General features: G+C 38.9%; 2 protein-coding genes across 2 annotated transcripts in view; one reads left to right on the top strand and one right to left on the bottom strand.

Annotated features, from left to right (window-relative positions):
* Nucleotides 1-15,310, top strand: part of LOC143056233 (solute carrier family 35 member F6-like) — a 514,661-nt gene that overhangs the window by 64,172 nt on the left and 435,179 nt on the right. The window lies entirely within an intron of this gene.
* LOC143057338 (uncharacterized) overlaps nucleotides 14,449-15,310 on the bottom strand; it is a 73,307-nt gene continuing 72,445 nt past the window's right edge. Inside the window, exon 9 of the mRNA XM_076230640.1 lies at nucleotides 14,449-14,480. Coding sequence (XP_076086755.1) covers nucleotides 14,449-14,480 — 32 coding nt within the window. The remainder of the gene's footprint in view (nucleotides 14,481-15,310) is intronic.

Below are 15,310 nucleotides of genomic sequence, written 5' to 3'. Positions count from 1 at the left end.
TCTAAGAGATCGTCAAGAGTGGAACATTCTAACCATGACCTTATTTGATGAAGTGATCCCAACATAAGCTGGCACCACAGATGCATATGCTCTTCGTCAAATACAGTACTTTCTACCCCATGTTCCATGGTATGTCGCTGCGCCAAAGAACCGGCTTGCGCCTCTTGAACTTCACAGCTCCAACATGCCGTGTGTGGTTCCCAATACCAAGGCAAATGTGTCTTCAAGACATGCCGTCTCATCTTGCCATGTGTAACTAATCCACAAACAAAACATTTATGTGACCTACTCTTAAATGTGGTCATTGAATTACTTTCAATTTCTTGTGAACTTGATGTAACGGTATACAGTGCGGGACCTAGGGCCCCTGCAGACCTCTGATTATGAACATACTGTTTGTATATTCCTTCGTCCTGTACTTCACGGCTATCAGATGGTTCGTCGGTGTTGTCTTCATACCCAACTTCATCAATAACCATCATATCAGAAAGCTCTGTTGCTTTAGAAGAACTGTCATCACCAATCGACTCTCCATGAGCACTAAGTGAAAGAACGTCATCCTCCATATGTCAGGTCACTGCAAGACACAAAAAGATAACGTAAGTATATACAATCCATTATTATATACAATATTTACACTACGTAGCTAGTGGAACTACTCGAAATCTGTGTACCGAGCCGGAGGCTTAACTGTTCGACCCCGCCTGGTACATGGATAGTCATGACTGATGGTCGGAGACCTGGTCCCCTGAACCTCTGAAATGAGAAAATCATCATTAGTAGACGAGGCTAAAAGCCCCTGTGGTTCTTCATCGTCCGGATTGTCCTGATCAATAAATAGCTGCTGGAAATCATCATTTAGAGAAACGTCACCGACCAAATCAAGGTTCTGTAACAGCTGTCCACCGCAATAAGGCAGGTTGTTGCCAGACGCTGTTAGTGTGTCTTCATCTGTACTCTCGTCATTATGCACAAAACTTGTATCATTGAACATACTGTGTCTCAATCGGCGCAACCACAGTGGTATCTCTCTGTCATGACATTTCTTCAAACGGTCATGGTGAATTACAGACTCTCCCTTTCGATCTTTTATTGTGTAAAGCGGAAAGTGATCTGAAACGACTAAATAGGGTCCAATCCATGGAGATCGAAGTTTTTTACTGTGTCCTATCTTAGTTGATGAATCAATCTTGTACACCAAGTCTCCATTATGATACTGATTTTGTGCAAGTCGCAGATCATAATCTCTCTTCTGTCGATGTTGGGTTGTCCGAAGGTTTTCACGAGCAAGTTTATGCACCTCAATTAATGATGTTGCCAGATGCGCTACCCAGGAATCGGGATCGAATTTACCCATGGAACAAGGAACAGTCCCTAGTAATAACTGTATAGGCTGAATTGTTTCTCTTCCTAACATGAGACGATTGGGTGTATAACCGGTTTGCCGGTTTACCATTGAATGTAATGCCATCGTTAGTAATGGCAAATCAACGTCCCACAACTTGTTTTTCTTCTGAATGTAGCAACGAATCATTTGCAACACAACTGTGTTATATCTCTCGACCTGCCCATTTGATGAAGGATGATAAGGAGTCGTCCTTGTTTTAGCAATTTCCAGAATTTCACAGAGTGCCTTAAACAAATTGCCATCAAAGTTACGGCCCTGGTCAGTGTGGACCTCTAAAGGACATCCAAAGGTGACTATAAAATGCACAACAAATTTCTGGGCTATGAGAAGTGCTGATTGCTCAGGTAAGGCGGCCATCTCTATCCATTTCGAGAACTGATCAATCATCATGAGTACGTAACGATTCCCACTTTCACTGGTATTAAAAGGCCCTAAGATATCTAGGTGAATACGTTCCATAGGACAGCCAGCATGAAACTTGCTTAATGCAGCTCGGGGGTTAATGTGTGCCTTTTTATTCTGGTTACAAATATGACAAGACTTAACATAGTCAATACAGTCTGAATGAAGGTGGTACCAGAGGAACGACTGCTTCACACGGTCCAGGGTTTTCTGTTGTCCAAGGTGTCCAGCCACTTTTGAATCATGACAATGCAGAAGAACATCAGATTTTAAACTACTGGGTACGACCAAGCATGGTTTCCGTCCCGATTGGTTAATCCATTTGTAGTAAAGAACACCGTTAATTACTTCTAAGCAGGAACCGAATAACCTTAAAGCTCGGGTAGCTGGACTCTGTAATCTCAGCTCAGCATCACTAGGGTCGTACTGACTTTCTATCCACTCTATGAGGGGGAAAAGGTCTGAATCCTGTAACTGTAACTGTCGTAGTTGTTGTGGACTATAATTCTGCATCCAGTTAATGTGGACATTATCTTCCTCAGTATTAGGTTGAGTCATATCATGATCTACTGAGTCTGCTGAATTAAAAGATGAGGCTTGGAGCCCCTGAATTGATGAGGTGACGGACTCATCTGACTGATTATTAGGATTTTCTTCTACACTTACTATCTTGACTTCAAGTGGACTAACTTGTCTCTTAGCTAATGGTATGACATCATCAACATCATTCAGAAACCGAGTCCACTGAGTATGAGCCCTTTGACAATACTGGCAACCTTTACATGGCAAGTTTTCTACGTCAGCACCTGCGTTATAGCAGTCGCAATCTTCAAGACATTCAGGTATTCTACTTAGGCCATCAGCATTAAGATGTTTCTTCCCGGGGCGATGTACAATCTCCATGTCGAATTGGGCAAGCTCCTCTAACCACCTTGCCAGTTGTCCTTCGATGTGTTTGAACCTCATCAACCAAACAAGACTATTGTGGTCTGTCCTTAATACAAAACGTCGTCCAAGCAAATAATGCCTAAAGTGTCGGCAAAATTTAACCACTGCTAAAAGTTCTTTACGGGTTGTGCAATACTTCCTCTGTGGTTTCATCAGAACATGACTTGCATAGCAAATGACTTGCCCATTTTGTACCGCTTCAGATTTTGTTGGAGCTATTTTTATTCCTTCTGCACTGACAAGCTTGCCTAAAAACTCTACTTCCTCCTGGAAAAGCTGACATTTCTTAAGTTTTAACTTCAGGGAATATTTCCGGAACCGTAAGAGTGCATCTCTAAGACTCTGAATACAATGGTCGAAACTTTTGCCTAATATCACTACATCATCCAGGTAAACTAAAACTTGATTCCAGGTAAGTCCCCGGAGTACTAACTGCATCGCTCGTTGGAATGTAGCAGGAGCATTACAAAGTCCCATTCCCATTCTTGTATGTTCGAATAATCCATAGCGTGTTATAAAGGCTGTTTTTTTCTGGTCTGACTCCTCTAGTTCTATTTGATAATATCCGCTGGCAAGGTCCAGCGTGCAAAAGGTTGTTGCGCCTTGCAAAGAATCCAAACAATCTTCAATGATGGGTAATGGAAAACAATCTTTTACGGTCCTATCATTCAAGGCTCTATAATCGACACACCATCTAACAGATCCGTCGCGTTTTCTTACAAGTACAGGTGCCGAAGACCATTCCGATGTAGAGGGCTGTATTACACCTGCAGCCAACAACTTAGTCAGATATTCCTGTTCCACATCCTGGAACCCCAGTGGTGTTCTTCGCATTCTATGTTTTACTGGCGGTGAATCTTTTGTGTCAATTCTATGTTTGACCGCAGTTAAACACCCAAGATCTAAATCGTGTTTTGAAAAAACGTCTTCAAATTCAATCAACAATGACCGTAACTTAGATATCTGATCATCTTTCAAATTTGTGATTGAACGATCGTATAAATTCTGCAGATGGTCAGGCAACGGTTTATCTTCCTGATCAATAAAGGTCCCTGGTGGAAGATGCACTTGCTTTATGCTATAGGTATCCTTGTTGGACAAGTTGTCATCTAGAATTTCATCTACTGGTTCAGCGTAGCCCAAACATGATCCTCTCTTTATCTTAACGTGAAGTCCAGTATCATTCACGATGTTTAATATGCATTTTGGCCCAGTCCCCATGACGTTGGATATCAAGACAGGCAAACTGTTACGTTTTGGGACGATCACATAGTGGTTCTCGGGTGGCGATTTAACTTTCACTGTTATGAGCATACTTGAATTTGGAGGAACTTTAACAGAGCGGGACAATAGTACTTCTGATAAAGACTGATTGTTCCCACCGACTAGTTGTGCAGGTATGGATTCTCCATTTAAAACAACAGACATGTGCACCAAGTCCACCACAGCACTGCATGCATTCAGGAAATCTAGTCCAAGTATGATGGTATCGGTCATATCTATGACACACACGTCCCAATACATAGTAGTATGTCCTATAGCAATAGCGGTGTTTTTTATGAGTTTACCAATAACTGGTTGAGGTCCTATTCCTTTTAAAACTACAGATTCACAGTTTTCTTGAATATGTGAAATCAGAGAACTGCTAACTAAAGTAATCATAGCAGCAGTGTCAATGGTAGCCTTGACTGGGGTGGAATTTACAGCTGCAGGTATAACTAAACTTCTACCAACAGTTCTTCTAACAACCAGCTCATTAAGGCTCTCTTCTTCGTGGGTCAGACGGGAGCCTAGAGGCCTGACCCTGTCCGGTTTAAAGTCTGGTCTTTTGATAAGTTCGAGGACGAGGTCCTCTGAAAAGATGGTGAAACTGCCCTTCTAAATGGCATGTTGTCTTGTTCTTTACTTGACCTTGGACCTCTATGTGGTGATGGGGAGCGCGAATTCTGAGGACTTCGGAAATTAGATTGTGACCTAGGTGGGGTTGGTGATCGGGCATAATTGCTTTGAGGGCGTCTGGAGGGCGAGTTGTAATATTCTCGGTGCCTCTCGGGAGATGATGATTGATTACTTCTTCCATCTTTTAATAATTTGCCAACTAGAGACACTAAGTCTTTAATATCAGTCTGTAATGAGTTATCTACCTTTTCAATCACCTGACCATGTTGCAAGGCCGTGGGCCTTTGCGGGGAATGATCAGAATCATTAATATCAGAAAATGTTACTTGCCGTTGATAATATGACTGAGGTCGGCCTGAGTAAGATTTCCTAGCTCCATAAATGGCTTTTTGGTTAGCTAATGAAGACTTAATCCATTTCAAAGCTTCATTTATAGTCCTTGGATTTTTCTCTATCACGATCCGTGGTGCCTCCTCCTGACATCCACGGAGGAATGCCTCAGTACCTATTTGATCTATTATGTCATTGTTACTTCGGTAATACCCATCCATTGTCAAGAAATGAACTCTTTCTGCGTATTCTTCTACGGTCTCTCCGTCCAGCTGTCTGATGTACTGTAGCTGTCTTCTTGCTGCAGAGGCTTCCTCCTTCTTACTAAATCGCCTTTTCATATATTTCCGCAAGTCGTCATATCTTGATATATGCGATCGTCTGGCATATTCTAGTGCAACTTCAGACAAACAATCAAGAAAACGGCACGTTTTCTTTGCGTCATCCCAGTTACGGCGATTTGCAGTTCTTTCGAACTGATACACAAAAGCTTCCCAAGATAAATTACCAGAACCAGTAAAGACTGGCATCTTCGGGAGTTGCGGACTCTTGCTTCGCTCTCTAGTATGGGACTCCTTCCAACGGGATGATTCTCTGTCTATCGATTCATCACTTGATGAAGAGGATTCCCTCTGGCAACGCTTCCTGCCCCTGCCTCTGTGCCTTTCGTGTGAAGCTTCACTTTTGGTCTGATCAGAAGCATTCACAGACTGTACATGGGAAGGCATAACTACTGGAGTATTCCAATGTACTGGGATTGAAGGGATGTTTGTAGTGTCTTTATTTGATCCTGGATGGAAAACTGCAGTAGACGGTACAGTCGATCCATTATTTTGTTGTACTCCTGGCGGTGGAACACTGTAAGACCAAAATGGTGGCTTGTTATGTATTGCAGAACCTTGAACTATGATTGGGTTACAAAATGACGATGGGGCCAAAGTCCCCTGTCCAGTGTAACCATGCGATACATTGTTAAGTATTTCATGAGTTGAAGTATTCGAAGTGGAGACCAAAGGCCCCTGTCCATCTTTAGACTGATTGTCCAATTGTCCATGCTGAATGAAGCTTGGTTCAGACTTCACTTCCAAAGTTGACTGAACGGGCACCATGTTAGAAGTAACAAAAGGGGGAGCCGAGGGCCCCTGTTCAACATGGATTTCAGTGTTGGGTTTCACGTGGTGTTGGTAAGCCGCTTCAGTTGCAGTACTTACTTTAAGAGTGGACGCTGCAGATGCATACATATCGTCCTGTAGATTTGTGTTGGTAGTGAATGACTCACCTAAACTAGAAAGTCCAGTTGGTTTACTAATTGGTGACACCTTGGAAAAGTCTGGATATGTTGCTGAACTAGCTGGGGTACTAAATGTTTTGGGTTTAGTTCCTAATTTTTCCTCAGCCTGGTGGTTTTTCTGAGCTATCAAAGTATCAACTGTCGCGCCAAAACCACCAAATTTCTTCTCTGATTGTTCAACCTGTTCATAATGATCGTCCTGCAATAATGGCAGAGGATTTTTAAACTGAATAGTTGACCCCATTAATTGAGTTTGTTCCATTTTAGTCATGCGAGCACATAAATCATCAAACTTCTCCGTCATGTTGTCAATTTGGGAGGCTTTTTTGTCTACCTCATGGAGTCCTGATATGACATGAGAGAGTTCCTGCCTATTTTCTGTTAGTTTCTGGTACAAGAATAACATGCCAGGTTCAATGAAGTATTTCTTTAAAGTTGATTTTGGCAAACCAGTAATGCCGGACACTGCATTAAGGTCTATGAAATGTGAGGCATCTCTAACCTCAAGTATATGTATGGCCATTTCATTGTCTATCCCCTCAACTGATTGAAGTTGATCCAAGGTGGCATCCATTAGTGTAATAAGTTTTGACATTTTAAAATTTTGTTAAATTGTATGGTCTATGGCTGTATTTGTCATCAACCACGATGCCTGTACTGTATTTGTGCACGAAACGGTGTTTGTTATTAACCACGATGCCTGTACTGTAGTTGTGCACGAAAGGGTATAAGTCGTCAACCACGTTGCCTGTACTGTAGTTGTGCACGAACGGTGTTTGTAGTAAACCACGATGCCTGTACTGTAGTTTTGTCAAAGCATGCGCAGAAATCCAACTTCCGTCCTGCTCAATTTGGACAAGATACAGCTAATGGCTATTCAAAATGGCGACTCACTAAAACGAGAAACTAGCCAAGCATTAAATTTTTAACAGTGAATATAATGTGTAGTATTGCCTAAAAAGGTAATAAAACTTTCCAAAATTGATGGAGGTTTTAATTTAAAATATAGCGGAGGCTATATAACTTGCAGTAATTGAAAGCAAATGGTGTGAAACGTACCGTGCTGAGCGGTAGTTTCAAAATAAACAGATTCGAGCTGTCGGCGACGCCAATGTTGTGATCCGAGCATATAATTAATAATATAACACAATATATATGAAACTCACCAGGGTTTATTCAGGTGATACAACAATAATTATACATAAAATGCAGTTATGATGGAAATAATCAATGTCAATACATGTAATAAGGTGAATAGTCCGGGATCGTGTGTTCTGTGTACTACGTCACGGATACATGATAAGGCACATATAAAACATGGACTGGTTCCGTACTGTATATTAGTGTTCAGCACCACAACAGTATCATTTACGAATATGCACAGTCAGCACCATGCTGTCTGCATGTTAAGAACTTTTGCAACATTCCCTTCCTTCAAATGTCTGTACATTTAGGTGACCTGTTGCAAGGCAACATTCTGTCCTTATCCACTTTTACTCTTATTTTTTACAAGGCACACGCCGACTGCTTCTATTTTGGGACCTACCTATTGTCTAGTGTTAATTTGTTTTTGTCTAAAATTGACAGTGTGTGCCTATGAATGTTAAGCAACAAACAATCAATCATTGTGTGACAATGAGCTATATGAAATGTCTGTGTCATTGATTTATATTATACATCCTATTCTAGGATATGCCTCGTTGCCCTTTTTATGCGACCGCAAAAATAAAAAATAAAAATTGGTCGTATATTGGTATCACGTCGTTGTCGGCAGCGTCGTCCGAAGACAGATGGTTTCCGAATAATAACTTTATTATGGTAAATAGAAATCAATACAATTTTAACACAATGTTTATAACCACAAAAGGAAGGCTGGGATTCATTTTGGGGGTTATGGTCCCAAAGGTTTTTGAGTTAGGGGCCCAAAACAAGCATTTTTTTCTATATAAATAAGGCCGTTTGTTTCTCGTTTGAATTGTTTTACATTGTCTTATCAGGGTCTTTTATAGCTGACTATGCGGTATGGGCTTTGCTCATTGTTGAAGGACGTACGGTGATCTATGAACTGTGGACAGTTGTCTCATTGGCAATCATCACATCTTTTTTTTTTTATATTTATCTAGTTTCAGGACAATAAGTTGTGTATAAATATTTCAATGCTCTGAAATTGTACCACAATGTTTAATACCATAAGAAGAAGGTTTTGGATTCATTTTAAGGGTTATGGGGCAAACATTCTAGGAATTAAGGACCAAAAAAACAATAATTTTTCTAGATTCATGACAATAACTTTTGTGTAACTGTATGGATCTCTTTGATATTGTACCAAAACGTTCCAAATAACAAAGGGAAGGGTTTCATTGAGTTTTGGGTTAAATTCCCCGAACATGTAGGAATAAGGGGCCAAAAAGGGTAAAAAAAAGCATTTTTCTAGTTTACAGACAATAACTTGTGTTAAAGTGTATGGATCTCTCTGAAATTATACTACAAAGTTTCTTACTACAAAGGAAAAGCTGGAATTGAGTTTTAGGGTTTTTACTCTAAGGGGAGTTTCAATAAGTTGGGGGCAAAAAAGGGGCCCAAATAAGCATTTCTGTAGTTTCCTGTCAATAACTTGTGTTTAAGTGTATAAATCTCACTGAAATTATACCACAAGTCTCCATACTACAAAGGGATGGTTAAGGGGGGGGGGGGGGTTATGGCACAAATCATTTAACAAATAGGGGCAAAAAGGCGGAAAACAATTTTTTTCTGGTTAAAGGGCAATTTAGATGATTTAAAAGCAATGTGAGGGAGCTAATTCAATTCCATTTAAAGAATACTGTTATATATATATATATATAAGTACGTCTGAGTCAGTGACAACTGATCTGTAACAATAACATCTTCATGCCTTATATATCATGTACTGCAGTACGCCGCTAGATTAAAACTGACGAGGAAAGGTAACACACGGCCAGCGAAAGCTCTTTATTTTGAGAGCCCAGGTGGTCGTGTGGTCTAGCGGGACGGCTGCAGTGCAGGCGATTTGGTGTCACGATATCACAGTAGCATGGGTTCGAATCCCGGCGAGGGAAGAACCAAAAATTTGCGAAAGTAAATTTACAGATCTAACATTGTTGGGTTGATGTTTAGACGAGTTGTATATACATTATGTACACAGCCATGTATCACCATCATTGATGGCGATCCGATGGATACATCTGTTGTAGAGTTGTCACTGACTCAGACGTACTTATAAATATAATTATTTTCTGTGACTGTATATTACATTAATTTGTAGGATCCTTTACTATAGATAATTTAGCTGATCTGTAACAATAGCATCTTCATGCCTTATATATTATGTACTGCAGTACGCCGCTAGATTAAAACTGACGTGGAAAGGTAACACACGGCCAGCAAAAGCTCTTTATTTTGAGAGCCCAGGTGGTCGTGTGGTCTAGCGGGACGGCTGCAGTGCAGGCGATTTGGTGTCACGATATCACAGTAGCTTGGGTTCGAATCCCGGCGAGGGAAGACCCAAAAATTTGCGAAAGTAAATTTACAGATCTAACATTGTTGGGTTGATGTTTAGACGAGTTGTATATACATTATGTACACAGCCATGTATCACCATCATTGATGGCGATCCGATGGATACATCTGTTGTACAGTTGTCACTGACTCAGACGTACTTATAAATATAATTATTTTCTGTGACTGTATACTACATTAATTTGTAGGATCCTTTACTATAGATTATTTAGCTGATCTGTAACAATAACATCTTCATGCCTTATATATCATGTACTGCAGTACGCCGCTAGATTAAAACTGACGTGGAAAGGTAACATGATATATAAGGCATGACGATGTTATTGTTACAGATCAGCTAAATTATCTATAGTAAAGGATCCTACAAATTAATGTAATATACAGTCACAGAAAATAATTATATTTATAAGTAATTTCTTCAAATATTTTTTTTAAGCCAAAAACAAAAACAAGTTTATTAGACCAAATTCATTCTGTGTCAGAGACTTATGCTTTGTCAACTATTTAATCATAATCTAAATTCAGAGCTGTCTCCAGCTTGAATATTGCGTCCATACTTGCCCCAACTGTTCAGGGTTCGACCTTTGCGGTCGTATCAAGCTGTGCCCTTCGGAGCATCTGGTTCACATTTCTTTTAACATTTGTTTAGTTGTTTTATTGACTTAAATACCATTCAGTATTTGTGTAGCCAATGTTGCCTTTTTAGCTCATCTGGTCCGAAGGGCCAAGTGAGCTTTTCTCATCACTTGGCGTCTGTCATCCGTCGTCGTCGTTAACTTTTTACATTTTGAACTTCTTCTAGAGAACCACTGAATGTAATGAAACCAAACATGGCATGAATGTTCCTAATGAGGTGTTGAGCAAGTGTTGTTAGTTAATAGCGAATCAATCATCCGCCAGCGGGGGACTTAGTTAACATAGGACCGTATGGGAAATGCATACAAATGACTTCTTTTGGAGAACCACTGAATATAATGAAACCAAACATGGCATGAATGTTCCTTATGAGGTGCTGACTAAGTGTTGTTACTTTGTAGCCGATCCATCATCCAAGATGGCCGCCAGCGGGGGACTTAGTTTAACATAGGACCCTATGGGAAATATATAAAAATGTCTTCTTTTAGTGAACCACTCAATGGATTGAAACCAAACATAGCATGAATGTTCCTAATGAGACACATCAAGTGTAACCCGAATAATTCAGTCGTTATATTCCGCTGATTTACGAAGGCTACATTAACGCCTGAACGTCCTCCTCGATAAAGACCGTCAACCGGAAAATTCACACCGCTATGCAATATGGGAATTTTTTGTTGGGAAAGGGCTTGAATTATTCGAGTTAGACCAAGTGTTGTTACTTTGTCGCCATTCCAAAGTCCAAGATGACCGCCAGTTGGGGACTTAGTTCAACATAGGACCCCGGCTATGGGAAATACATACAAGTTTCTTCTTATAGAGAACCACTGAATGGAATGAAACCAAACATAGCATAAATGTTCCTTATGAGATGCTGACCAAATGTTGTTACTTTGTAGCCGATCCATCATCAAAGATGGCCGCCAGTGGGGGACTTAGTTTTACATGGGACCCTATAGGAAATACATATAAATGTCTTCTTTTAGTGAACCACTGAATGGAATGAAACCAAACATAACATGAATGTTCCTAATGAGATGCTGACCAAGTGTTGTTACTTTGTTGTCATTGCAACAACCAAGATGGCCGCCAGTAGGGGGACTTAGTTTAACATAGGACCCTATGGGAAATGCATACAAAAGTCTTCTTCTAAAGAACCACTGAATTGAATGACATCAAACATAGCATGAATGATCTATTCCTTATGAGGTGCTGGCCAAGTGTTGTTACTTTTAGCCAAATTTTATATTTTTTTATATGATTTCAAAAACCCAAGTAGAATCAGGTGAGCGTTACAGGCTGTTGAGAGCCTCTAGTTCTTATCTGCGTCGTAAGGCAGCAACCATTTGATTTTCGGGGGGGGGGGGGGGGGGGTTCTAGACAATCTTTTTTGTTTGGCGACAAGTCGAAAACTATTTTTTTCTTTCAATTTTAGCATTACATATAGTGGCAGCTGAGGGTGAAACAAACATTTTTTTATCGGGGTCTAAAACAAATTATTTTTTTCTCAAAAAAAATCCATAGCCCCGCCCCGAAAATCAAAAAGTTGCTGCCTAAAAGTATAGTAACTTACAATGACGTATATTCAAAATATTTTGTTATCTGCGTCGTAAGCGTGTAGTCTCATTGACGTATATTCAACCTCTGTGTATTATCTGCTCCGTAAGGGTAAAGTCTCATTGACATATATTCCACCTCTATTCATTATCTGCGTTGTAAAGATAAAGTCTCATTGACGTATATTCCACCTCTGTTTATTATCTGCGTCGTAGGAGTATAGTCTCATTGACGTATATTCAACCTCTGTTTATTATCTGCGTCGTAAAAGGTAAAGTCTCATTGATGTAAATTTCACCTCTGTTTGTTATCTGCGTCGTAAGAGTATAGTCTCATTGACGTAAATTCCACCTCTGTTTATTATCTGCGTCGTAAGGGTATAGTTTCATTGACGTATATTCCCCTTTTTTATTATCTGCGTCGTAAGAGTATAGTTTTATTGACGAATATTCAACATCTTTTTATTAACTGTGTTGTAAGGGTATAGTCTCATGGACACATATTCCACCTCTTTTTATTATCTGCGTCGTAAGAGTATAGTCTCATTGACGTATATTCCACATATTTTTAATATATGCGACCTAAGGGTATAATCTCAATGACGTATATTCCACCTCTTTTTGTTATCTGTGTCGTAAGAGAAAATTCTCATTGACGTATACTTCACCTCTGTTAATTATCTGCGTCGTAAAGGTAAAGTCTTATTGACATATAGTCCACCTCTGTTTATTATCTGCGTCGTAAGAGTATAGTCATATTGACGTTTATTCCACATTTTTACATTATCTGCGTTGTAAGGGTATAGTTTCATTGGCGTATATTCCCCCTTTTTTTTATTTTTTGCGTCGTAATGGCATAGTCTCATTGACGTCTATTCCACATCTTTTTATAAACTGTGTGGTAATGGTATACTCTCATTGACGTATATTCCACCTCGGTTTATTATCTGCCCCGTAAAGGTAAAGTCTCATTGACGTAAATTACACCTCTGTTTATTATCTGCGTCGTAAGAGTATAGTCTTATATACGTAAAATCCACCTCTGTTTATTATCTGCGTAATAAGTGTATAGTTTCATTGACGTATATTCCCCCTTTTTTATTATCTGCGTCGTAACAGTATAGTCTTATCAAAGTATATTCAACATCTTTTTATTAACTGTGTTATAAGGTATAGTCTCAATGACAAATATTCCACTTCTTTTTATTATCTGCGTCGTAAGAATATAGTCTCATTGACGTATTTTCCACAATTTTTAATATCTGCGACCTAAGGGTATAATCTCAATGACGTATATTCCACCTCTTTTTATTATCTGCCTCGTAAGAGAAAATTCTCATTGGCGTAAACTTCACCTCTGTTAATTATCTGCGTCGTAAAGGTAAAGTCTCATTGACGTTTATTCCACCTCTGTTTATTATCTGCGTAGTATAGTCATATTGACGTATATTCCACATTTATACATTATCTGCGTTGTAATGGTATAGTCTCATTGGCGTACATTTCCCCTTTTTTATCTGCGTCGTAAGGGTATAGTCTCATTGGCGTATATTCAACATTTTTTTATAAACTTTGTCGTAATGGTACATATATAGTCTCATTGACGTATATTACACATATTTTGATTATCTGCGACCTAAGGGTATAATCTTAATGACGTATATTCCAACTATTGTTATTATCTGCGTCGTAAGAGTATATTCTAATTGATGTATATTCCACATATTTTGATTATCTGCGACATAAGGGTATAATCTCAATGATGTATATTCCAACTCTTTTTTTCTTATCTGCGTCGTAAGAGTATATTCTAATTGATGTATATATTCCACATATTTTGATTATCTGCGACATTAGGGTATAATCTCAATGATGTATATTCCAACTCTTTTTATTATCTGCGTCGTAAGAGAAAATTCTCATTGACGTAAACTTCTCCTCTGTTATTGATCTGCGTCGTAAAGGTCAAGTCTCATTATCGTATATTCAACCTCTGTTTATTATTTGCGTCGTAAGAGTATAGTCATATTGACGTATATTTTACATTTTTACAGTATCTGCGTTTTGAGGGTATAGTCTCAAAGGCGTATATTCCCCCTTTTTTTCTGCGTCGTAAAAGTAAAGTCTCATTGACGTATATTCCACATCTTTTTTATCAACTGTGTCGTAAGAGTAGTCTCATTGACGTATATTCTACTTATTTTTATTATCTGCGTCGTAAGAGTATATTTTTATTAACGTATATTTCGAATATTTTTATTATTTACGTTGGAAGGGAATAATCTCATTGATGTATATTCCAAATATTTTGATTATCTGTGTCGTAAGGGTATAATCTCAATAACGTATTTTCCACCTCTTTTTATTATCTGCGTCGTAAGAGTAGTCTCATTGACGTATATCCCACCTCTGTTTATTATCTGCGTCTCGAGAATATAGTCTTATTGACGTCTATTCCACATATTTTCATTATCTGTTAAAGGTAAAGTATCATTGACATATATTCCACATCTGTTTATTATCTGCGTCGTAAAGGTAAAGTCTCATTGAGATATATTCCACATCTGTTTATTATCTGCGTCGTCAGAGTATAGTCTCAATGACGTATATTCCAACTTTTTTTTATTTTCTGCGTCTTAAGGTCATAGTCTCATTGACGTATATTCCACCTGTTTTTTTTATCTGCGTCGTAAGAGTATAGTCTAATTGACGTATATTTCACATATTTCCATTATCTACGTCGTAAGGGTAATGTTTCATTGACATATAATACTCCTTTGTTCATTATCTGCGTCGAAAGAGTATAGTCTCATTGACGTATACTCCCCCTTTTTTCTGTGTCGTAAGTTCATAGTCTCATTGACGTATATTCCACCTCTTTATATTATCTGCCTCGTAAGGGTATAGTCTCATTGACGTATATTCCACATGTTTTTATTTTCTGCGTCGTAAGGGTAAAATCTCATTGACGTATATTCCACATCTTTTCATTATCTGCGTCGTAAGAGGATAATAGACGTATATTACATATTTGGTTTTATGTCTGAGTCGTTAGGCCGGTATGGTCCCATTAACGTATATTCCCCATCTTTTTAATATATGCATTGTAAGGGTAAAGTCTCATTGAGGTATATTCAACATTTTGTTTTTCTACGTCGGAAGGGTAATGTCTCATTGACGCATATTCCACATCTGTTAATTATCTGTGCATGTAAAGGTAAGGTATCATTGAGGTATATTCCACATATGTTTATTATCTGTGTCGAAGGGTATAGTCTTATTGACGTATATTCCACATATGTT

The sequence above is a fragment of the Mytilus galloprovincialis genome, chromosome 13 (genome assembly GCF_965363235.1).
Source record: "Mytilus galloprovincialis chromosome 13, xbMytGall1.hap1.1, whole genome shotgun sequence".
Classification (NCBI taxonomy): domain Eukaryota; kingdom Metazoa; phylum Mollusca; class Bivalvia; order Mytilida; family Mytilidae; genus Mytilus; species Mytilus galloprovincialis.
This window is presented reverse-complemented; position numbering and strand designations above follow the sequence as displayed.